Below are 25984 nucleotides of genomic sequence, written 5' to 3' on the forward strand. Positions count from 1 at the left end.
CTAATGCTTGTTCATTATTCAGAATCAAACTACAGTATCTGAACTGGCGCTATTTAATGCTATTCAGCAACGTAACTTAACAAAACTATAGTGCCCGTTCTCCGCAATTGTTTTCGGCTCGCTTTGATGCAGACCCGGTCTGGTGATTCCGCCTCTGATGACTGTTTGAGCATAACTGATTTACACTGTTCTGTAGGAAATTACCTTATTACCGGCTACACAAAGTGGAAATACGAAAGCGGTGTCGTACGAGAGGGTGGACTTCTCATCCGATCTTGAAAGGGGCAATATCATATAATGAGAATAAAATTCTTGTTTTGAAAAGGAAGTCAATATTTCCGCCATTTTGGACGCCTTACGTCACCTCTCTCTTTCACCTACCCCTCTTCTCTTTCTTTATCAGACCCGCCCCTAACTCGTACGCGACGCCCCCAGCACTAATTTGCACCCCGATTTTCTCTTGTACCCTAATCAGGATTTCGCCAATAGAAGTCTAGTCCTGTTCCGCACGTTCCATGCGTCGACCAGTTCTCTTTCTTTTCCCCGGTCTTGCATCGTAAACACAGGCGAGTTCTCAGCTTCATTTTGACCTCATCTGTCCGACGCGTAAAATTCGGTGTCTCACGAAAGGAGCAGCAGAAAAGTGACTGGTTTTTGGCTGCGCGAACGGATTTGATTTCTGAAAGGGACAAGAATTGATCTCGGTGCCCTGTCAAAACCGACTCTGGAGTCCGCCTTGCTTCCTCCCCTTGTGGCTTCTCGAATTCAAAATGTGAAGCTGACATGCAGGTAGTATCGATGTGTAGAATGCGTGGAGTTTTACCTCCACAGTACCATCGTCTTTCATAGAGCAGTGGTTCGGGGCAGGTGCGTATTTTACTCTTACTAATTTGGGTGCCTGAATTAGTCGATGTCGTTATTTCGAATCCAGTTACCGAATTCCAGTTTCAAGTTAGTTGTTTTGCAAATAACTGCATCGGCTGTGACGCGTTCAGAAGTTCCAATAACTACCTGTCTGGGTCAGAGTTCTTCTTGGAAAGCTGAGAAAAAATCCCGAAGTCGGAAGATTCATTACCCCGTTCAGAAGTTTCCGTCGTTGACCGTACTCTGAACCTCTTGAATCCAGCAGACTACACATTCTTTACGTGCCTTATTTCTTTGAGATTTGTTTTAATATTGTCTTGACATCAACGTTTACGCCTTTCAAATTGCCTCAATCCTTCAGGATTGAGATTAAATTTGGATGTGAATGTATCATCTCCCTCTAAGCTTGATACACGTCTCGACAAGTATTCCCTACAACCCAGAGGACAGCCATCTTCGTGCTGACCTCTGCGAGAACGCCAAATCCTACTTATGGCTGTCCTCATTTTTAAATTTCTTCCTCCCACCTCTTTATTTCTGTTAGGTCCGAATATTCTCTTCAGCGTTGTTTTCAAACGTCTTCAATCTGTATGATTGTTGTAGGGTCAGAAACGATGTTACATACATGCAGGGGTGTGAACTGAATGTCATTCCTTGTGCAGACTGGAAAAATAAAGGTTCTCACCCACAGTCATGTGTTTTGTGCAGCAAGTTTTGTAAAATATCACAATGCGTAATGATAAAACAGGTACCTTTTAAATTAAATAAAAATGCTACGTGAATAAGACGTAAATTTGTCTCTCGTGCTTAATTAATCAATAAAGATGATTAGTTTGTGTCACACTTCCCGTGTGCGTTGCATAGAAGGCTCTGTGATTAAATAAAGTATTTCAACAAATCTGAGAAGATATTTACTGAGTAGGCTAGTGTATATGAAGTTATTTGTGGTAATAAATTGGTGTAAAGTTTCAATAAACTGAACCTTTTGGCCCACTAGTCGCAAAAATGATGCAAGTGACCATATTCCTTGCAAGGTTGAGAATTATTGATCTGACGAAATGCGCAACCTTAATTAAGCTGTGCCTTCAAATGGGAGCTATGTCGCTTGATTCGTTTGAACATCAGTCACGGCAGATGGCACCCGCTCCAGAGTCGTAAGTGGTTATCTGACACTTTTACGGGAACACATAAAATATCAGTGTCTTGCATTGTGTTGCTGTGGTTCAAGACGGCGTCCCATAAATATTTCTCATCCTCCTGTAGTTACAAGCCGGGATCAGTTACGTAGTGTCTCACCCAACTATTAAAAGCACCTGACCTAGCAAACGATAATGAAGAAATAGTATGTAAACAAATAAGCGACCACAGTGTTATTACGTTCACGGCTTTAAAATAACTAGGCCGTACATAATCTAGGGATAAAATCTAAACTATGATGTAGGGAAGTTGGCAGTATTGTGTGAACCGCTATTTGTCGTGTCGTCAGTAAAATTTCGGGAGTCATCACAGCCAGAAGAAATTTTCAATTTTATTAAATTTCCTTGAATTTGGTAATTTAAATAATTTAATTGATGAGAAGTTATCTCCGTCTGTTACATTTCAATACGATGTGTTCTAATGAAATTTGGTATGGGGGTGTAGACTAGAATTGTTGGGGCTACTTTATTATCTGTTGATCCACTGCAGTACCTACTTTACACAAAATTAATCTAAATTCATGACACTTCTCAAGTTTTCCAGCTTTTCTCGTAGGTGGTATCGGATTTCTATTCTTTTGCGTCAAAAAAATTCTCAAGTATTTTAAATAAAGGAATGTATTCTTGTTTCGGAGGAAAGTATCCCCTCTATCTTCAGGGTCGAAGTGGACCTTGTAGATGGTCACCAACGTTTTAGACCAATAATTTATTCCATGTTCAGCATCATAAATATGTTTTCCTTGTCTTTATGTTAAGACTCTTGTAAGAGAACGCGTTAAACAAGGGAACGTATTATGGCATGGGAGAGACGAGAAATGCACACAGGATTTTGATTGGTATATCTGAAGGGAGACGACCGCTTCAGCGTCCTAGGCCTAGCTGGGGAGGATGATATTAAAATAAGCCTTAAATGATCTAGGTTATGTAAATATGGACTGGATTTATTTGCCTCAGGATGGGTGTTAATGGTGGTCTCATGTGAGGACGCACTCGGGTTCCATAATAATCGGGGAATTTCTTGAACAGTTCCATGTAGTTGGCTATACACATTAAAATACGTTGCGTGTCTGATTTAATTTTGTTCTGTCTCGAACACATCTCCCTTCTACATCTGCTTTTCTACACGAGTTGTTCGGCAGAGTAGATTAAAAATACTAGAAGGGTTTCTGGAGCAGACGATAGGCAACCTGCATTCCTAGTTAATCTTACCGGTAGTCTACTAAGCCAGTACGTATCGCCATGATTCAGCAGACAGCCGTGAACGTCGGTCTTGTATCGTGATGAATCGTGATTTGGATTGTATGCAAAAACAAAGCTACATAACTTCAAACAAACAATTCTCCAGCAGTTGTCTTGAATATGCTTTGTAATGAAGAAAGTTAAAATAAAATTGAGGTCAATATTTAAGATTGGTTTTACATAATGCGTGTAACTTGTCGGTTACTACACAATAGAAATTAAATATCTTATATTTGTATTGTAATACTTTCAAGGGCTGTTTAATTTGTTTGCATATTCCTTTGTTTGCAAGAATACAGCAATTCATCCAAGAAAATGTGTCTTCTGTCTTATTCAAGATCTGATATCATAATAGTGATATGAATGTAAGAATAAATTGGGGTTTTAAGCGTTAAATACCACGAGATAGACGGAACGCTGTTATCTTTGTGCAGTATCCGGGGAGATAAGATGTTTTATGTACGTCTTAGTATGGACCATATGCCACCATCCATCATGCACTAAACAAATGGCTGAACGTAATCTTTATTTAATTGTGGAACACGTAACTCAGTCCTTCCTCTCGATTTTGAGCTTCGCCTACTCGTGAGCTAGTTCACTCCAAATAATATCCTCACAATTCGTTCAAGTTGAATCCATTTTAATATTATTTTCTCTTTACCATCTCCGTCTTTTCATAACCTAACCTCGCCGATTTCTTACATGCATTCACTTCATTTCTACCTTTGGTGAGATGTGTAATGAATGGGACTAATTTCAATTAAAATTAAATTAGTTGTCTACGAATTGAAATTTAATATGGGTTCACTCGTAATGAAGTAATATTTTTGATAATTTGTAGCCTGTACGTGAAACAGAGGTTTTTAAACCCATCTCCTGCTGTAGACAAGACTTAGTTCCTTCCAGATTCGCGTTTGTGATTACTTTTCTTACGAGAAGCACTTATTTCAGTTGAATAAGTTGGCCAGTAAATGAAGTAGGTAGTTTTTCAGTACATAATTTATGTTCAGCCTGTATTTATAGAGAGGATGAGGCAGGCGTTAAATAAAAAAGTATCAGAGTAGGTGTGTGGTTAGTGTATGGTAGCTTTTATAATTATGGTCATATAACTGCCTTTTTTCCCCTCCCCCTTGTTTTATTATTTTTATTTATTAATGGCATGGCGAGTCTGTACCTGTGGTTGCTAGGAACAGTAGCTGACTCTCGTCAAGGCCCCCTATTGCTACTCCCCTACGTGCCATGGACCCAACTCGCATTCCACAATGCAGTAATTATTTAGTTTCTAGCTGCTTTTTTTTTTTCTCTCTAGTTATATTTCAAAAGCCTCCCCACTTTTTGTCCTCAACTTTTCGTTTTATTGCTTACAGGGCGCTCAACTTTAGGTCGACTTTGTACTGCAAAGGCATATTAATAAGGTTGTGTTGCAGGAAAATTGAGGAATCGAATCTTTCAAAAAGCCAAGTCTACTCTTACCATGAGAATGAACCATTGGTTGGAAGATGGTATATTATTATTGGTCACATATTTGTTGGACTCGGAAGAATGGGCTTTCGAAACATTTTGTTTTTATATTTAGCCTTAAAGAGTAGGTCAGAATTAAACTATCAAAATGCAGTTCTCAGAAAAATATTTGGACCCAGGAGACATGAAACAGGATGGTAGAACGAAGGATGTTATGTCACGAGAAGTTTCGTGACTGGCATAGCTCATTTGGATCCATCTGTGGGGATGACCAAAATAAATTAGTCTGCATTTGGTGATCGGACTGAGTGCTGGGATTACCTCTCGTAACCCGACGACTTGGACGGCAAAGTAACTGATGAGGTGTAAAATGTTTGGTCAACCCCTTCAAGGGTCAAGGCTGGTGGCACTGCGTGGAAGTTAGTGGTTAGCTTCACGCTGTATTCCCAAGAAAGTAACACCTGGTACTGGCGGGCTAGGAGGCTGGAAGTATATATACACAAGATGGCGAAGAGAAACATCCTACCTGCTGCTGGAAATCGAACCCCGGTCATCTGATCTGTAAGTCGGCAACTTGTCGAGCTGCGCCTCGCCTCCTGATGCCCGAGAGGGCGTTACTGAATTGGACACAATGGAAAATGTGTTGTGGTGCCTTCGCCAAAGAGCATGCAGAAATATTAGTAAGGTTTCTTTACTCCGCGAAGTATTTACCGCCGTCGAACACCTGAAACGAAAACATCAGACTGACATCCGCGCTGTACTTGAAGCAGTCGTAAACTTTGGCGTTAATTAATTTACTTTGACTAAGTAACCTCGCAGATCCGCCCACCCCAGACATGTTTATAAAATGACGTAAGCAACAGGTCGTGAGACGACAGCGTTTTCGTTTTAGGCAATAAACAATAAATTAGTCGTCAGTGACGAAGATCACATTGGTCCGGTGTATCGTGAACTTACTACACATCGCGGTCATTTGTAGTTATTTCCGCAGAATGTCTGCATGCAGATGCTTTGAGAAATACAAACTTTTCGAAAAATTTAAGTCCTTATTCCTATTTCTTAAACTGCAAACATGGCACGAGGATATTAGTAAGGCTAGACTAGTAATATCAGTTTTCTCTCTACGTAGGTTACTGGCAGTCCCTAGAATGTTTTAACCTGTCTGTTTAGATAATAAACTAAAACAATAAAATTCTAATGGTGTCGTCACACGTGAGGAAGTTACATACACCTCCCGTTATAGCCCGGGGTTAGGTCGATTACTGAAGAGTTCGTAATCTTTGCAGGAGCAAAAATTGCAGTGTGTTTCGGCAAATGTCGAACATTGTATACGTTATTAAACGATATAATTCCCATTTGATTTTATTTGCGTTTCTCGGTCCATTTTAGATGTTTATTATAATAAAATTAATAGTGATACATACACAAACATCCAGATATTGCTTACACGCAGTAACTTGTTCGCGTTGTAAAAATTATAATTAACGAACGACCTAAGAGGAAGTAGGCGACCGAGTTTACCCCCCCCCCCCCCCCCCCCAAGCACCGCTTTGTGTGGCCCCTTTCACAGACTTCAGTCCTGTTTGGACAGGCTCGGGTTTTTTCTCGTTTTGCTTCGTTTTCTGTGTATATAATTTCGATTCCAAGCATGCGTCAGTTTTGGCTTTCTGGAGCATCAGAAGCCACTGAACACGCGAGGTCCCTTATAATTATCGCATTCCTGTTTTTCAAACATGTTTTCCAAACACTGGTAGCTTGATCCTTGCTACGGAGAACGTCAAACTGTTTGCTGCAGTAGTGGATTATATCGACTGGTCCACTGCTCTTCGTGTGTTCCCAGGGATATATTTTAATACTTATAATTGTCGCTGACACAGGATTTTTGGGTTCTCAAAACGGACGTACGGACGTAGGTTATAATGGCAGTTCGGTGTCTGGTGGAATCGCCGGCTAGGACTAAGCGAGATGCTTAGAAATCTCTGAATTTTGCCTTCACGTGTGAGTTAGAGCGCCCATGGAGGACTGAAGGCTTGAATCGGGCACGATGACTACGGATGAATAAGCGTACATTGAAGAAAAAATGGTAAATAAGTATATTTTATTGCTAGAAGAATATTATTGATGGTAAACCGGAAATTGTGTAGAAGAAAAATTTCTTCACTTGTATTAAGTAGCGTAATACACAGACATTCTCTCGGAAAGGACAGACGGAACTTTGAAAAAAATTCGAACCTGGAACCCACCCTCCAACTGCAGGCTTTTCGTACAAGTATTGCAGTTGTACCAAACTGTTCGTTTCAGGTCTGATTACCTTTCCTGAGCTACTAGGAACTCAAATTTGAAATAGATATGGAATCCCCTGAGTCGAGTTGAGTTACCCAATTCTGCATCAGGCAATTTTGTTCTGTTTTACCCTCCATGAATCGTGGACAAGTCCTTATTACACATGATAATGAGTCTGACCTAGGAGTTAATTACATCATGACAGTTCAGGATATCGAATTTATTCTGCTAGATAAATTTCGCGTCATAAGCTGCTCCAGACGAAGCTGGAAAATGGTTCAGTGGCGAGATGTCGTAACATGGCGTTATGTGACCTCACCATTATGTTTACAAGCCAGACCTGGATACTTCACTCCTCTTGTGTGCTAGATTAGTGCGGTACAAGTGAACCCGAGTGTAACATCCGGCCCGAGGCCTCTTCTAACCAGTCTCGCAAAATTGTATATTAATTTGTTACTAGTTACTTATTACAAGCTCATTTATTTTTAATTTTTTACTCCGAAGAATTTGGAAAAATATAAACTAGTTCGTACCACACGTGTTGCTTTACGTAAAAGTTCCACGCATGCTATAGACTTTAAAGCTCTGCCTTTAAATGTAAGTTTTCCAAGGCAAATTGAAAATAATATGTAGCTGACGACAGCAATTAGTGCACATTTTAGGTAAATTTATATTTGAAGATACTATATGATAATATGTAATTTATGAACAAGTACTGTTAAAGGTAAAGATGATTTGCTCTCGGTTTTCAGATATTGCGTTGGGGGTGTCTTGGCCCTGTCTGTATTACTCGTAATATTATAATGCTTGTTTTATTATACGTAATTGTGGTTTCGCGCAATGGTTCGGATTTCAAAAACTGAAGCCGCTGTTGCTCCATTCGCTGTCTCCCGCAATTAACACAGGTAGCAGCCTGTCAGCTGAACTCACTGAAGACGTCGGACAGGGGGTAATTTTCGTGGCGGTGCGGGTCCGATCAGACGACCGGGGTAATGCGTAATCTACCGGTGGTATCTACTACTAACGTTTGTTTCTTTTTTCAAATATTCATCACTGCTACGTGGTTCTGTTGCTGTCATCTCTGTATTTTTGTATGAATAGGTAGGAGACAATCTTAACATCGTGCGCGAAGCTTCGTATTTGGCGAGATCTTAGGATTTCTCACCGAGTGTGAAGATGCTCGTCTGCTGGCATGTTGCGTCGTGTAGCCAGAGCGAAATCCCCGGTGTCGAAGGCAGTAAGCTCCCCTGGAAAGTCGGTCAGCATCCCGAAAGATAGCCACCTTCAGTTTCGTATTTAACATTGCCATAAATAGTTACTTATTTTCAACCACTGAGAGCGATTGGTCAAATTCGTGTTCCGACCTTTTCACCCCCTTCAAAAGGAGATTACAGCTTTATTTGTTAAATTGTTACCTAGTTACTACATGCTCATTTATTTATTTTATTCGAAGGGATCTGGAAACAAATTGTGGTTAAGGCATCCATTTGTACCAATGTAAATAAATGTTATTTAGAAGTCCTGGTGAATCCAAAACCGTTAGACAGTGTTTGTGCTACGGTATTTCAGACTGATAAGGCACATGTTATTGTAATATTTACCGGTGTGAACCAGAAATCCGCCAATAACTACTTTTGGACTGCTTAATTTCGATACGTAGTAAAACATTTTCGTCTACAGATTCGGTACTTATTACGCTCTTCCAGGAAGCGAAAAGTATTGTTTTAAAGAGAATCATGTCACGAGTTGGTGAGACCTTTGGCTCTATAAGTGGCGCAAATAGTATTTCTACTGCGAGTTCCCTTACCGGCGTAATTGTTTAGCTGATTACATCGCTAACAGCCACACTTTTGCTCGATTTCTCCGCTCCATCGCGTTCCGGGTCGTATAGTTTTCACAGGATTTGATGAAGGTTCTGTTTTTGGTAGAATGGAATGTAACACAGACATCATAAATTCATGGAAATGCAGACTAATACAAAGAAAGCATTAAGATTACACAGACTGGTCGTGACGAGATTATTGTAATTTAACACGCTGTATGGTAATAGAATCACATACTGCTCTGTTCACAGTATACGCAACGCAGAAAATCTTATTTTTACGTTATCCACGAGTGATTGCATAGGCCGCAACTGACTCCAGTGACTACCTGATTTTAATTATGTTTTTGAAAAATTGTCAATAATAAACGGACAATAGAGGTGTAAAACTTGCTAGTCCGACTCCAAAACTACTCGACGAATTTTCCTTAACCGCTCAAAGCCAAAGCAACATAAACTTAAAAAAATGTAAATTGTGGGCTTATATGTTTATTCTCAATTGACTAGAGAACGGATAAATCGATTTCCACTATTCATTCCTGTAAATCATAACGAGAACGTATGAAGTTAAGATTCAGGAAATCGGTCACTAGTTTGATTCTCGCTGAGGGCGTTTTATGTAGCTCGGAAATTAATCATGATAGAAGAACGGTACCAGGACCAAAATTGTTTGTTTCGAAGATGATATTGCAGAGACAAAGACTAGAAACCCAAAAATAGTCCTGAGTTAGATTCCCAGTCTCAGTGACTGTTATTGTCATACATGACTCCAGCCCACGACGACAGGCGATACGACTCCGACACAAGATGCCATATTTCTGCAAAGATGAGCGTACGAAAGCGACAAGACCCAAAAATTACATCTACGATATTCGACGCGTATCGACACGACGCCAACTTCCAGAGTTTGTTTACTAACATGAGCTCAGAGATGCTACAAGAATGCTGGAAACTCAAATTACCAAAGTCAAGTCAAGAAAGCAGCGTCGCGTCACCAAACGTCCCGATTGTGCACTAAATTTAGCGTAGACTAGGCTAGGAATGCAATCCGACACGAGGCTGGAAAACCGATTTCAAGCGTCGCGGCGCCTCTAAAATAGGCCACATTTGCCGTAGATAAACTTACGGATGCCATGGGAACGACACTAGAAAACCGACGCCGATCGCCGCGACGTCACTTGTGGCTACGCCGCCATAAGACGCCATATTTGCTACAGATGAGTACGATAAGAAGATAAGCATTGATAAATCCCGCCGGACGTAAAAACAACTTTATTGATTTCCTATATGAAATTAATGCAAAGAATACCCTCATGCCTCTGCTTAGTGCAAAAAGTTCCGCACTGATACATGTTAACGTATATGGGAAAGAATTTTACTTTATATGAAATAATATTTCTCTGTGCGTTCAATCAGTTGGAAATTTTGAAGCAGGGCAGTAGCTGGAGTTCTGGGGAACTTTGGCCCGTGGAATGTGGGGGGAGCGCAAAGAGGAAGAAGGGGTTCACCGACGAATAGGGGTTTAAGAAGGACATGGGAAAATTGGAAAAGGGGGAGAGAGAATCTCCCAAGTTCTCGATTATTATTAGATCGACGAAAGTATTTAACCGCGCAGTTTTGTAGCGTCGCTATTGCAGACTTTATTACATAAGAATTCTTGATGCGTGAATGTTTTGTAAGTAGAATGTGGAGGGTTGAATTTCTAGGGGCGTTTTCGACATCAGTAAAAGAAATATGCGCGTTTAGTGATACTCAGTAATTGACAATCACTTGATACGAATTGTCGTCCATTGTAAAATATCGATTTCATAATTAATTTAGAGATAAGGATACTCCTTTCCATGCCCCGTATTTTTCTCAGGGCGGGTTATGACCTGATTAAGGACCCTACCTAGAAACGAAGGACTCATTTGGTTTTGTATTTGCTGCAAAGAACTTCCGGTTCATAAGAGCCTGCTCCGTCCCTCGCCTTAGTCCTTGCTTCGTGTTTCAGAATATTTATTTTGTGTTCTCATTCCGACGTGGTTCATTTCTCACATCTTCGTGCCATTTGCATTTTCGTCGTCCTCAGACATTTTCCCGCCTTCGTATAATTTGCCAACCTCACACTCTTTAATCATCACGTTTCTAAAATTTCGACGACGTGAATCAGAAATACGCAATTTTTAAATGTGCTAAATTGTACTTTATCTGCTGTAAGGATTACGAAGACTTCGACGTGTTCGTGGTTTAACCGAGTTACCTACGAAAATGACATTATAATAACCTACCTCAAATTAACACCTGTCCGCTTCCTCCCACGTCCTTTCCGTTCATTATCCTGTGATTCGACGCTGTATAATATGAGCGATTGAAGGCGTTGTTGAATAAAGGATAACATGTGTATGAATATATTCAGAAAATTAAACACTAAGACAATAGGAAGAACAGTACAGATAATTTACAAGCACAAGTTTTCTACGTCGTCAAAATAGCAGACACCAGATTTCAGCCGTCTTTTTTTTCCGAGGGAAAAATGTGTGACAGAATTCCTTGTCTGGCCCTTTGTTTCAGAATGGTTCCGGACAGACCTCTAAGAAATGCATTGCTTAAATACACAAGTTTTAGGTCTTTGTTCCTTACAAGATGCAAGATTAATAGCTTGCTCCTGTAAAAATTATATTAATGTTACAACAACAGCAAAAACAATAAAATTCCGTGAAGTTATTAGTTCCAGTTTTTTTTCATCTGTAGTTTAGTGAGTTACAAGAATGGTTGATGAGCTGGAGTACATCTCGTGACAATGTAATGACACCGTTCATTATTTGCCTGCTCGTTTTTTGTATAACAGTAAATGTAAGTACGCATGCAACATGTTTTAAAATTACAGACCACGCACGCATTATCAGTTATCAATATCTAACCCCCAAGAGGAAACAGCTCATCTGAACGTCTTTGCAAACCGGTCTTAAGCTAGGTTTTGTGTTCCGCGTTTTAAATCTCTCTAGCTGTTGAGTTTTGTTATTTTTAATTAGACCAAAGGATACATGGCTTCTTTTTTTATTGCCTAGAGATTCTGTTCTACAATTCTGAAACACACGCGGCAGTTAAACACCTGGTACACATTGCCCTATTTCTGTAGTGGCTGATGGTTCATTTATTACTTCACAGTTGAAATACTAAAGAGTAGATTATCACGTTCTTTACGTTTGGATATTGGAGGTTCAGGTAGCATGGCCTACATAAAATTCTTGGAACTGACACCCAATACTGCAGAATTAATTGTGTGGTATTTGTTGGAGCAAGAGTGTCTTTAGTTTTATGCGTCTTCAAACTCTGAATGAAGGAAATTGCATTATTTGTCTGTCGGTAAAATTTGGAGCAAAGATCTACATTGAAAACTTAATATCTGTTAATCGTACAATTTTCGCTGGTCTGCTGTTATTTCTTACCAGTTAGGTCTAAATATTTTCCTCGTCGCACTTTCCACAATCTTTGTTCTTCACGGTGAGAGATCAAATATGGTACCCATATAAAATGTCTACGTTGCTCAAATTTTGAAGCTGTTTGTTTCTGTTTCAGTAGTCTCCAGTTCATCTTTTTACACCAAAACAATACATTTCTTTCATTCTGAAGCATCTTCTATATGTATTTGTCCGTCAGTGAGTTGAGAAGTAATTTTCACGGTCGCACGAAAAATCTTGGCCGGTACCCAGTTTGAGTCTCCGAAGGGACTATTTGTTTCTAGTTCTTCCAGGTTACAGGAAAAGTTCCTTCAGTACCTTGGAGTGTAATACGACCCCGTTCTTCCGCATTTTCTGTTGTTCATTGCGTATACTCTTCGTATATCTTTCGACTCTGAATAATCTCTACAGTCGATACAGCGTCATTAACCGACGAACCAACCAAACTGGTAGTTCTTTTTCTTTGGTCAGTGCATGTACTGGGGTCGTAGGTTCGTATCTCGCTTAGGGCGTGGATATTTGTCCTCGTCTGTGTTGGCCTGTTCTGCGTAGGGAGAGTCCTTGCGACTGGTTGATCTCTCGTCAAAGGAGCCCCACTAAATCTCTGAAGAGATTCACAGTTTCGTAATTCTGAATGAGAACAGGCCACAAAGCCTAATCCGTGTTGACGATGATGTAAGCTGTCGTGACGTAAGATGAGGTCTCCAGGAGTTCATACCAGTTGGCCGGGTCAGTTACGCCGTAGGGTTGGAGTAGTGTATAATGCACGTAACTTAGTTTTATTATCCCCAGTTTCAGCTTAATTTGACTGTACGCTCTTTCGGTTTTAAAACAGCATGAACGTTGAAATTCCTTCTTACTAACTACAAAAGTTTGGGGAATATTTAGCATAGTTCCGCATCTCTAAAAGACTGGGAATTTCGACTCAATATAAACCTTTTTTGTATTATTTAGTTAAGCTCGGAGATATTTTAATTAAAAATAGCCTTTTCGTGCTTTCTTGCGGAATGGACTTGTTCTGTTGGGGCATAAGTGAATTAATAATCACAGCTTAATAATAATAATAATAATAATTCCCTCTTTTTGGGTTTGGTTATTATGAAATCTTAAGTCCAGTGTGTACGAACTGTATCTAGCTTGCTCAATGAAGTGAGATGCTGTGGGCTGCATTACTTGGGGTTTGATACCCAGAAAGTTCTCTTCGCCCCGATTTTAATAATTGTAAATTATTTTCAACTCCTTACAAACATCGGTAATTATATATACCACCACATTTAACATTTATTTAGTCTGGATTTTGTTCCCGTAGTGCATTTATGGAGATTTAAGATTCTCAAAAAAACTACGATAATTTTCTTGAACATTAACCAGATGATCTTTTAATAGAGACGTCTTGGAAGAACGAAATTCATTTTTAAATAGAACTACTATTTATATGGTCTTCGTACTTCAGAGGGTTAATATGGAGTTTGCACACATTTTAGGCCATTTTGACATTTTTGTGACCTATTTTTTAAGAAAATGATTTATCTATAGTACAATTACTTGTGTTTATTAGACTTCTTTCAGTAGAATCTTAAAAAATATTGTGTATTGTTTAGAATCCTGGCGTACAATTCTTGGCATGTTACATATTTTATTGTCAATAGTATTAACTAGTTTCTTCTTGGGAAAAGCTAATTAAGTGTGGATTACCTCTACGTCATATGTCATTACGTAACTGGGAAGATTTGCATTGCCACCATGTTATTAATTTTTGACTTATATTCAATGCCATATATAAAAAGAGTATGTATGTTTAATGATGTATCTCCAACAACAGATTTCAAACTATCAGCTGCAATGGTTCATTAGTTGTCGCCTAGCGGCTAAGGTCCTTCCGTGGCCTTGTAGCATGCAATTTGGCGACGGCAACTGTAGAATGTCTTTTTTATATGTGTGCAGGTATAAAGCCACGAAATAACGAGAACAGTAAAGACATTGTTCTCTCCGGAGCGTCGGCGCCCTCAGACGTGTTCTGTAGCGTCCCGGGCCGTCTGTCCCTGCTCAGCTCAACGTCCAAGTACAAGGTGACGGTTGGCGAGGTTCAGCGACGATTATCACCCCCTGAGTGCCTCAACGCGTCGCTCCTAGGAGGCGTTCTCAGACGGTGAGTACAAGATTTGTTTTTGGAGTCAGCGCTTCTGAGTTTCTCTGCCGTCTCCTGTAACGTACTGACTTTTAGGATCGATATTTTAACAACTGGGATAATTTTACTGATATTACCGTTAATGCAGAATTTAAAAAAAATGCTGAAAAATATCCATTCCTCAACAAATTTATAAAACTGTAAACTCAGAATAAACAGTAACGCTGTTGGCTTGAGAGTCTTGCGCACTTTCGCGTACCAAGAAACCACGAGGTTCGGAGGACATTAGCATATTCATTAGGAGATTGTTACGTGCTCGGACGTGCCTTTAGAGGAATTTGTAACGTTTTTGAGCAGGGAATGAGTGTCCGTGCCAGGACAAGAGGCTGGCAGAATAAGAATCCTACCCATTCTAATTACATTCTTAATGCAACCAATTTGCCCCAAAGGAACTAACAAATTCCGTGGAGCAGAGACCAATTGAGAAACGAAGACCCTTCAGCGCGAGATGTAGGCGGATGTCCGCTTCCCCCAAGGGTGAAGGACTCAGAACCAGGAACAGGTGTAGTTCTAGGACGGTCGCAAGCGTTCAGTGGCTCATGCACGTCCGAGAAAAGTCGTGCATAACAACGACGTCCTTGTAGGTGATATTTAAGTCTGTTCCAAGCTTCTCTCTTCTTGTTCCCATTAATTTTTACCGACCGTCTCTTTAACTTCGATGCAGAAAAGTCTTAGTCGCTTATCCTTACTATTCTCAAGCCACGTGCAGAAAGATTTTAGATTTCATGAATTTATTTAACTTCGGTCTAAAGCGATTTAAGGAGAAGAATTTACTTGTAGAGAATTTGTGTTAGAGTGGCAATTCAGTTTTGTTAATAAAATTTCGTCTTTGGAACCACTGAGTGTTAAATATCTACGTCGCATCTGCTGTTCGCGTTCCGTTTCTTAGTTTATTTAACGATGTGTTGTTAACTAGTGTTGAATGGATTATTCTTAATTTATAAACTAGGAAGAATGTGGAAGGAAACGGTCGTGATTTAATTGCAGGTGCTGCAAACCAGAATATTTGCCTCGAGGGACTTATGGAGACGATAAAAACCTGAAAGTTAACCTTTCGACCGATGATCGCATTACTTTCGAGCACTGTGGCTTATAACTTCGTAAATTATATATGTTGTCCATTCGGATGTGTTATTTATTTTGTCTATTTTCGTAACCGAGCTGCCCGTAAAGTGAGTTAATAGGGGATTTAACGATGTGGTTTTAGTTTCCGGCAAAGGTTTTGAAATGTTTCTCTCAACCGGCAGAACTGCTGTGTTCCACCCAAACGTCGTTTCCAGTTCTTACTCCGAAAGGCAAAGACAGTAAGTAACTCGTGTGGTAGCTGATATTAATCTCGGTCATGTCAGTTTTCATTCTTAACCCAAGTCTCGGATGCCTTACAAGACGACAAAACTCTTTCCAGATTCATAACAAGTCATTTAATATCGTGTCTCTGCCTCGTTCCACGCCATATAACCCCAGAAATTGACAGAGTGTTGTTAAATAATTTGTTTCCTTGAGGTCAAAGCTTGAAGGCAAACCTTTCACTTCTGTCCAGTGGTGGTGGGGGGGGGGGGGGGGGGGGGGGGGTTGAATGTTTAGAGGTTTAGTTGGCGTTTTGTATACATCGTAATGATTTGGTATAGGAATAACTTTTATATGACCTCAATCAGTCATTTATTAAGTTCAGTTCTTTATACAGAAAACTCTATCCGCCTAACGCTCTGATATAAATATCTGTAGTGTTGCTTTCAAATGGCCTGCATATCTTGTCCAAAGACCCAGATTTGTTTCTCTGTGAGTCCAATAAATGTCTCGCGTAACTATTGCAGAGTCACAATGCATTGCTTTACATAAATAAGGTCTGAAGATGGTTGTCTTCTGGGCTGTTGGGCCGTGTACTCTGGTAGTAGTTTACCGACGTTTCAGAGGTGCTTGCAGCCTCCTTCATTGCCCTGATGATGGAGACAGCCGTGACAACCTCATATCCTACTATAAATAATGTCGCTATGTTGTTCCAGTGTAAATATTTAATTGGATTGACTTTTCACTTCACTCCAAGTGATTGGCCTTGTTTCATTGGCTGTTATGCATTCATATAGCTGTTATGTGATCTTAAGATGATAATACAGAACGTAGCACACGTTTTGTTAAGTTTTGGATTTGAACTGCTACAAGCAAGTGGGAATGTTACTTTTAATAGATACGTAGTAAATACTTAATGCGGAGACGGCAGATTAAGGGTTGAGGTCAGTAATGGACCTTATCAGAACTGGTTTTTGTTTTATTTGCCGGAACTGATGTTTGATTTTTGTAACTTTTAACATGTTTGCATTTTCTGCGTGCTTTATAAATGACTGTAAAAGGAAACAAATACAAGGCTCATTCCAGTTACGTTAGTCAGTGCCAGTGCCGGAACTTCGTGCTTTTTCCAAATGCTCAGTGGAAGAGCACATGAGTCACTTATATCCGTAGTTATTTGGACAGCGCTTTGTTGCAGTTGTTTCTTTCCACTCGGAGGTCACGAAAATTGCTTGCCCCTTCTGCCTCAGCTGCTTGTGGTGCCTGACCTCCAAAGGTCAAGTTTAATAGTTTCTGCTCATTCCACGAGTTCTCTCATTCATCCACTCCTTTTGTGTGTCTGAATCGTCTTTTTAGTATCCTTTATTTATAGGATTGCCGGCTTTCTGCCTGTCTTGGTTTGTCTGTCGTGCATAGAGCAGGTGGATGCTCAAGAATCCTGTGTTTGATAGGACATTTCCAGTGCTTTAAAGGCATTGCCACAGTAGTAGCCAGAACATGTAATTTAGAAAAGGTTTTCACAAGAACGGACCCCTTAAATGTTTAAATTGTCCCAGAAATACGTGATATAACGTGACATGCTTATTCAGTCTGTCGTGTACAGACTTTAGAGGGCGGTGAATGACTCTCTGGCCTTTTTCTCCCCACCTTCTGCTTTTTATCCTTTCGTAGAAATTTCGTATCTTATCCCACTTGTCTAAAACGCCAATCTATGATCGATTAGGCGTTTGTATTTTACATTTTTTCTACTCTCTAACTTTAAGCATGCTATTTCGTATTTGTTGTAAGCTTGGTACCAGTCTTTAATTAAATTTGGGTTTAGGCTTTCCGCTTTGTTTATTAAAACGTAATTATGGCGCTTATTCTGATTTTTTTAGCTGCCCACTCTCGTTTTTCCTTGAGCATGCTAATATATGCGCCAGTTTTGGGCTAATTTTCGTTCTCGCCCTGTTTGACAGTAATGGAATCCAAATTTCATGTTTCAGAAGGATACCTTTTTTTGCCATCATTTACTCTTTCCAAATTTCTAAACTGCTATAACAAATTGTATGAGATGTTAACGTTGTTGTATTTAAAACGCAGACCTTTACAACAATGTTTATGCGCTTTGGTGACATCAGTATAATAAGAGAATAATTGAGAATTATCTTATCCTACCTGTCAGGTATTGGGACTTGCCAGGTATATTTAATTTATTGTAATTAATACCAATTTTAATATTACGTGTATCTTAACAGTACAGCTGGTCGAACGTTCTTCTTGGACAGAGAGTAATTTCTGTACATGGTATTTTAAAGGAAATTATCAAGATAAATATAAAGCTACCACGACGCATTCTTCCAGGTACACACTAAAGAAATACAATGTGTTCACTGATAAAGTTGAACGTAACTATCACTTCCCTGCTCCTGGCTGAAACTGCGTGACCCAAGGTTTCCCCGATACACGTCAAGTATCGGTCCACAGAAGCAGTTCCTACCGTGAGCCGGGAAGTAAGAGTTGCGTTGAACTTTATCAGTGAGTGCACTGTACAAGGGCAACTGTTTTTGAATCCCTCTGCAGATTAGTATCTGTTAACAGTAGATTTGTATCTGCAAATAAATAAATGAAAACCAATGAGAGGTGAAAGTCACGAAGGACGCTTTCAGAACTGGCATCTCCGGTTTGGAGTACGTATTTTTCCAATACTGTCGGCAAGACAAAGCTACAATTATATTAAATCAGCAGTCGAGGTCTGCCTAGTAGAAGTGGTCCACCAGACCGGGGGTCGCGCCTCGAGCTAACAGCCGATCACCGTAAAAAAACAAAAATGTTAATAATTGATATTATAATATTAAAGTTGGATTGTATGGGAAGAGGTTGTCAGGATGGCAAATCGATGGTACTTGTTCAGGACAGTGTTCAGTTTCCACGTTCAATTACCATAATTTACCTGCCTGTTCACATTCTCTCTCAGTACCCGGTAGATTAATTTTATATAAAACTACAATCTCCACATATGATTCCCGATATGGCTCCTTGTCATGACAATTTTCCAACCAGAATTGTGTATACACAATCTTTGTTTCTTAAGTTGCAGACACGAATTCTCATACTTTGCTCAAAACTCTTCAAAATTCCCTCTAAACTACACAGATTTTGTCGGGCAGACAGGTTCTTCAAATTAATTTCACGTTTTTTTAACGGTACATAAAAATTATGACCGGTTTACATTAATTTAGGTATTCGAGTATCCATCGTTGTATGTGACTCGGTGTTCCTGATATAAAACTGATCTCGTTTCTGTGGTTAAATACGTGGTTCATTGACCTCTGGCAAAGTTTTGATTCAAAATTTGCATGATGCTTTCAGTTACATCCGCTACTTTTTTACCGTCACGGTTGCTAATAGACATCAGATGAGTTCGGTAGTCGTTGACCTAAGCGTAACTCTCGTTTCCTAACGTGTCACCGCCTTCTTGAACAACAACATATCGTAGGCGACTGGTTTGTTTTCCACATTGTTTCCGGTAACTTTCGGTAGCCTCGGGGCTTTTATACTTCTTTCGAGTCCCATGCCTTTCTGGTATGCGGACTGCCATTGATAAAGCTTTATGGCATCAGAACCCGTTACTGTGAAGTTTCGAAATCGATTTAGTCGCAGGAAATGGAACGACAGAAATCGCCCTCATCCCGTGAACTCGAGAACACTGCGTGCCGTGACCACCAATGTCCATCTAGGCGTGGCTGCCTCATCGTTGGGTAATATCTGTCGATCAAATATTTCCTTTTCACGAAGCTTTGGCCGCTTTAAGTTGACTTCGTTAAGTTGTAAGGAAGATACAGCCAATCCTTGCTGTACGCATATTCGCATTACGAAATTTCGCTCGTTACTGGGAATCGAACCCTCTTTCGCCTAGCCAGAGGCTTAATCACTATACGTACCTCTTGAAGTAACAGGGTGACGGAGAATATCATACATCGACAAACTTAATTCTTTATAAGATAGTATAATTGCGTCATATTGTGAATCAATTATTAAATTAATTATTCGGTTTTGTCCGTCTAATCACAATTATATTTAAAAATTTACAAATAAGATAATTAAAATATCATTTTATGTTCCACATCGAATAATCGATGTACATTTGGAACATTATTTTTACAACATGTTTCGGTTTCATCGAACCATCTTCAGGTGTAAAATTATATCAATAAACTTAAAACTCAATTACAAAAAAGATATTTTAATTATCTTATTTGTAAATTTTAAATATAATTGTGATTAGACGGACAAAACCGAATAATTAATTTATTAATTCTTTACGCTTTTTACCTAATATTGTTAGGGTTATAATTCAAAGCGAACGGGATGGGCGCGATATGTAGAACGCATTGCCAAGCTTCGACGAATGCTTCTTAACAGATTGAAGTCTAGATGGGAGAATAGTAACAAAGCACGTGTTAGAGACCCAGCGTCTGACGATGGAAACGTGATTGAAGAAATTGAGTTTGGTTTACAATGGGTTTCTTTTGCAAACTTCCTGGTTGCATAGCAGGGAATTTGATGACCAAGTGATTAACTTTGAACTTCTGCAAGCAGATCTTATACCATTGGATTAATTAGTTCTTTAGTAATAGACTCTTTAATCGAGCATCAAATTTCGAAAACTAAACTACCAGTCCGTTGTCAAAAATATGCACTTCGCAGCAAAATCACTGAAATGTCACATCTGGCAAAGAATGGTTTAAAGTCGTTCTTTCCCAACTCATGTTAACCAGAAAATGCACGTGGAATTAAAAACCCTTATTCTGAATACGATCGTGGTAAAATTGTCACGGACGCTCTCAGTAATAAGCGTCAGGGTAGCAGTGTTGCGGAGTGCTTTCGTCTGCATTTACTAACTCCTCATTGTGTACGAATTTTGATTAAATTTGGTACTGAGAACTGCTGCCGAAATTGAATTCTTTACGACTACAACAATGTGGTCTAAGGCTGTACATGGAAACGTACTCATTTTTTAGTTAGCTGATTTTCTGCCTTTACGAATTATAACGTAGCTCAATCTGTTTCGGCTCTCCATACGTGATCAGTCCATCTATTCTAGATACGCTGAATTTAATATTGACTTGAAATTTATTTCGGATAAAAGTCGTATTCAGTAAAGAAATTGAAAACTGTTCTGTCAGTCTTTCTTCACACAGAATGTAATCTTCAGTGTACGTCGTTAAATTCTGAAGGTGACTTCAGTACACGAGTTGAAATCGGGACTGTTTTTGTGACGGACGAGGTCTTCACTTGAGACTACAATAGCAGTTTCTTTTTTTCTGTTACCGTAGTTGTTTTTCTCGAGGCATTTAATTACACAGTAAACAGCGATGATTTTTGAACACAATAAATGGTGCACTGATAAATGTATATTTATCTAATACTTGAGGACATCTTGGTTGTTGTTGTTGTCCTAAAGGATAGAAAGTTGCAACGTAACAAACCAAAAATTGCTGAACTAATTCAGAGCTGCATTAAGAGCCTGAACACTTCACTGACGCCTAGAAGGTTTCTTTTTGTTTTGAGATTATTCTATAAGAATAGTTCCTTTCATTGTACCTTGAAGTTATCTGCATGCTTTGTAACGGCCAGAGGAAATGAAATTTGCTAAAAGCGTAATAGAGTGGCAATTTTCTCAATTAAAACGTGAGGAAATATTGTTCCGTCCAACAACTCACCATCGCTAACATCAAAAAAAAAACACTGGACATGAGTCTCTTAAGGTCCATTATGTCATTCTCTCCCATCGTTTACACGGTCTTGGAATTGGCCACTTTCCTGAAACTTTTCTCATTCCAGTTTTGTAATCTGATTTATATTTAGTTTCCCTTTCAGGATATTGTATCATATCCTCGCGTTTTGACACTGACTCCAAGCTGTATGAATTACGAAAGTCTTCGTTAAGTGAGTTCCCGCGACCCACACTTGTTTCGTAAGCGTTGAAGTTGTATGCATACAACTTCTTGCGTGAAATGAGAAAGTCAGGGACCTCCCTTTGTCGGTGAACTACTCCATAAAAGCGTATGGGGGTCGTGGCGAGAGTTTCTTCCGTCTACTTCACACGATAACTCATCTACCTCTGCTTTCTATACGCCATGCTTATACTAATCGCATAAAGTTGGTAAAAAGACTGTAATAAGTTATTCCTCACAGTGTCCAGCGGAAACTTTTGAAATCGACATTCGACTAGTGCGGATTGGCTGCAATATAAATCAGGTTTGCGTTTTCCTGTCATAACTTTTTATGGCCAGTGGTAACATGTTAACGAAATGTCATTGTATCTGGCTAATAATATTTTAACAGTTTTCTCTTTCTTTGCAGATAATAAGATGTGATCTAATAGTATTTCATCAAACCGGAAATTATCAACCCCCCCCCCCCTTCATTTTCAATGCTTTAACGGCGCTAATCAGTTATAAGATGTCGGCGAAGAGGCGATTAATCAGAGTACTGATTTTTCCCACAGATATTTCCGGTTGTTCTTTGTCCGTCCAAGCGAATGCCAGAAAGTATTTTATGGCAGCCTATGAACTTATCCGCCAGCCATCTTCAGGTCACCGTGTACAACAGATTCCTTCCTGTCTCATTTGATTTCATCAAATAACTGCAGCGCTTAGCAATGAAATATAAAGCAAATTGCGAACGAAGTGGAATTAACGAGGCCCGTTGTTTGGTACCGTTCAGTGTAAATAGATGTGTTTTATTTGAAGCGTGTAACCCCTGGGAAGTTCTTTGACGTCAGACTACGACCATATTGGACGAAACGTATCGTCTGTTAGGACGGGTCGAATAGTTCGCCCTTCTGCTGTCTACAGGTCGTCACATGGCAACGGCAGGATCCATAATCGAAGATCTGTTAATACTGAACTTGTGTGCCAATCGCGTGTCTCAGTAGGATTTGAGATTTTCACGGCGGTGAGTACCAAGATGGCTGTCTTCTGGATTGTAGCGCCGTGTGGTCTGGTAGATGTTTACCGACGTTTCAGACACGTTCGCTGCGTCTTCCATATGGACTAGCAGACCAGACGCCACTACAACCCAGAAGACGACCATCATACTCGCCGCCATAAGAACCTCAAATACTCTTTAGCTTTAGACAAAGCCAATGCATGACGTGTTCATGGTTTAAAAGTCACCGCTTCTGCAACTTAAGACACTGTTGTCCTGGGAACTGGTGGCATAGTACAGGTGAGCTCCCAGGTTCCCGAACTTGTGCAGTTTAAGCTGACATGTGGGTAACTGTACTAGATGTATAGCGAGGAAAGGGTGATCACAAGAGTGCATACCATCTGAGAGGGAGAGAGAGAGAGAGGTCTGTAGCAAGATAGAATCCCGTTTCACGAGTCAGCGGTTCGAACTCCTAAATGTAGTTTCCGAGACTTGTTCTTTCTTTCCATCGCTGATACTGACATGTTTGGTCTTGCAATATTTGAGTATTGCCAATTACCAATTAAAGGAACGCGGTGATTGAATTACTGAATATAGATCGAACGTCACAGTGAATAAATATGAAATACAAGCTGATGCTATTCAGTATGTTATCCCGAAACTTTGGCATCTGCCTACGAGTCTACATGACGCCAGGCCCCAGCAGAAAAACAACGTCATCATTGTCAAGTTGCATGTAGAAGAATCGTCTACGTCCAAAAAGATTCGCGTGAGACACGTGTAATCAAGGATTTGAGGTTTTCACGACGGTGAGTCTGAAGATGGCTGTCTTCTGGGTTGTTGCGCCGTGTAGTCTGGTAGAAGTTTACCGATGTTTCAGAGGTCCTTGCTGCCTACGTCATCAGGGCAACCTGATAGTCGATAAATTTCTACCAGACTACACGGCGCAACAACCCAGAAGACAGCCTTCTTCACGGGTAATCAAGTGTCATAAGCTGTTTGGAGTCTCTCCGGAAATTTTTAGCCGGATCTGAACCTTTTGAGTTAACAACCGGTTCTCACACCGAGACATTTAAATGCATGTACATGAACTTCAGAATATTACCCACAATTAATAAAATGGATTACTGTGCTTCCCTGCACTCCAGGCGTTCATGCGTTTTGAGCCAACGCCATTAACACCGACTGCGCCAAGCACGTAGGCTTCCTGCGCGGCGATCTGCAGGAATTACAGTGCGTGCTGTTGGAACATTCCACAATCAGCCTCTCTGCTTACGTTACAAACCGAACGAGATGTTAAATCTTAAATGCGGGGAATTCTTTTTGGGTGTTCCTGTATTTAAGTGTGTGTGTGAAATGTTTCTTGCTCGACAGAGACAACCAGACGGTTCAGCACTTTTGATTCGTTTTGGAAATTCTTGTGTCGGAATTACGAGACCCGATGTAGTTGTTCACATTTCCATCATTCTTTGATCTTAAGAGATGGATGTCGTACCTTTAAAGTAGATGAGAACATTTCCTTCAAATTCTCCTTGCCCGTTCTTGAGTATTTTGTAGTGTATTTCATTCTTCAGAGTCAGTAAATACCATTTTAAAACCAATGAAATAGATACTGAGGAGTTCAGTGAACGTCTAGGTGTATAAAGCATAGCGTAGCAGCAACGAAATTCATGTATTGAAATCATAAACATCTTAAAAATATTTATTATATAGATTATAAGATAAAATATATGTAAATTTATAAGACGTAGTTTTTTTTTCTGTTCTGTAATGTCTGAATCTCGTCCGATCATAGGTTTTATCTGTCATGCGAGATTTATTTAATTTTGTATGCGACGTCAACGTCAACATATTTTGACGAATTTGTGTTTGGTCTGTAACGGTTTGCCTGAAGCAGATCTGTCGACGACATAAATTAAAAAAAATCTCAAAAGCTGTTTATTGTACAAACATGGATACTACTTCCCATCGCACGCACAAATGATATAATTTTACACCAGATTACTGAATAACAGCGAGGATAACGGTGTTTAACCTAGAGGATTTGCAGCGAATATGGGATCCGAATCCAGGACTCTTTAACCTCCACAATGTATTTTATCCGGGGAGGGGGGGGGGGGGGAGAAATGGGCAAAGCTACGAAAATTATATCATTAGATCCCGCAAGTCTGAAGCCTAAGACCTCTGCACGGAAGGCGTTATTGTATTGTGGCGAACAAGCCTGTTCTTAAGAACGTACAAATAAGGACGGGAAAAACAGTTAGTACAATTATTTGTCTTCATGCGGCCAATTTTTCCTTCTTTCATGCTGATTTTTTTTTTCGTTCTCTTTCTTGTTCGTACGCTAAGGTGTGTGAGGTAGAGACAGATGATATCAGAGAGGCGAACAAGAAGATGTTGTGAGAACGGTCAATGACCGCGGCGTGCTGTGAAGTTGCGCAGGTTTTATGGCCGCTGCAGGTGGACGGACGCTTTGTCACTATTAGCGCTGCACCAAAGTCGGGATCTCCAGACACCTCGATGTCTGAAAACTGCAGTATTTCACTGGCTGAATGTCTGGTTAACTGAGTGTCTAACTGTTTTATTTAATACCTAAGCTCATCGATCAACTACACAAACCAAACTAAATTAGCTATTTAAATTACGGCTAATTATCTGAATGGCAAACTAATAACCGAATACCTAATTGGCTGACTCTGTGACTGGCGAAACTAATTGACTCAGCCAATTTAAGCTCGCCGCCCCCGTCAATTCTCAAATTACACAAGATACGCGGGCCCAAAAATTCAAATTGTTACAAATTTTAAACTTGAGATCAACTTGAAATGTCTCATTGATGCCTAGGTATTTCAGCCAAGACTTTTAGCTGTTGTCCTGTCCCCTGCGTGTCGTTTATATTTTGTTGCATCGCGCTACAGGTACAAATTACTAAGATTCTTGCAAAACATTTCTTCAACATAATATCAATTCATCTTTGCACGAACGGCTTTTAGCTGTCGAAGCATGAAATTCTCCATCAATCTCCATATTGTGCAGAGAGTAAGAATACTTGGGAGCTTTATCTTCGCCCCCTGGTGTTCCGCGATTTCAGTAGATTCTGTTCACTGCGACTGTGTTTACAAATCTTCTGTCTCCATAACCACAGACATTTCTTGATAAGGTGGTCAGTATTATCGGAGAAATGCGTGCATTTACCACGGTCCTTAGTTAATTAATGTTACTTCGCTTCTAAATTCATTGTAGTGACCCGTGGCGGGATTTTGTGAACACAGTATCACATCTTCAGGTC

At 39.9% G+C, this 25984-nt stretch overlaps 1 protein-coding gene across 10 annotated transcripts in view; it reads left to right on the forward strand.

Moving 5' to 3' along the window:
- The window catches only part of TfAP-2 (transcription factor AP-2), a 470810-nt gene that overhangs the window by 332107 nt on the left and 112719 nt on the right, over positions 1–25984 (forward strand). For all 10 annotated transcript variants that reach the window (XM_087342922.1, XM_087342926.1, XM_087342923.1 and 7 more), the window contains one exon: positions 14253–14457. In XM_087342922.1, the coding sequence (XP_087199048.1) occupies positions 14253–14457 (205 nt within the window). The remainder of the gene's footprint in view (positions 1–14252; positions 14458–25984) is intronic.

Source organism: Zootermopsis nevadensis, unplaced genomic scaffold (assembly GCF_977971745.1).
Source record: "Zootermopsis nevadensis isolate Lab colony 2312 unplaced genomic scaffold, Znev_1.0 Znev_ptg000004l, whole genome shotgun sequence".
NCBI classification, from domain to species: Eukaryota; Metazoa; Arthropoda; class Insecta; order Blattodea; family Termopsidae; genus Zootermopsis; species Zootermopsis nevadensis.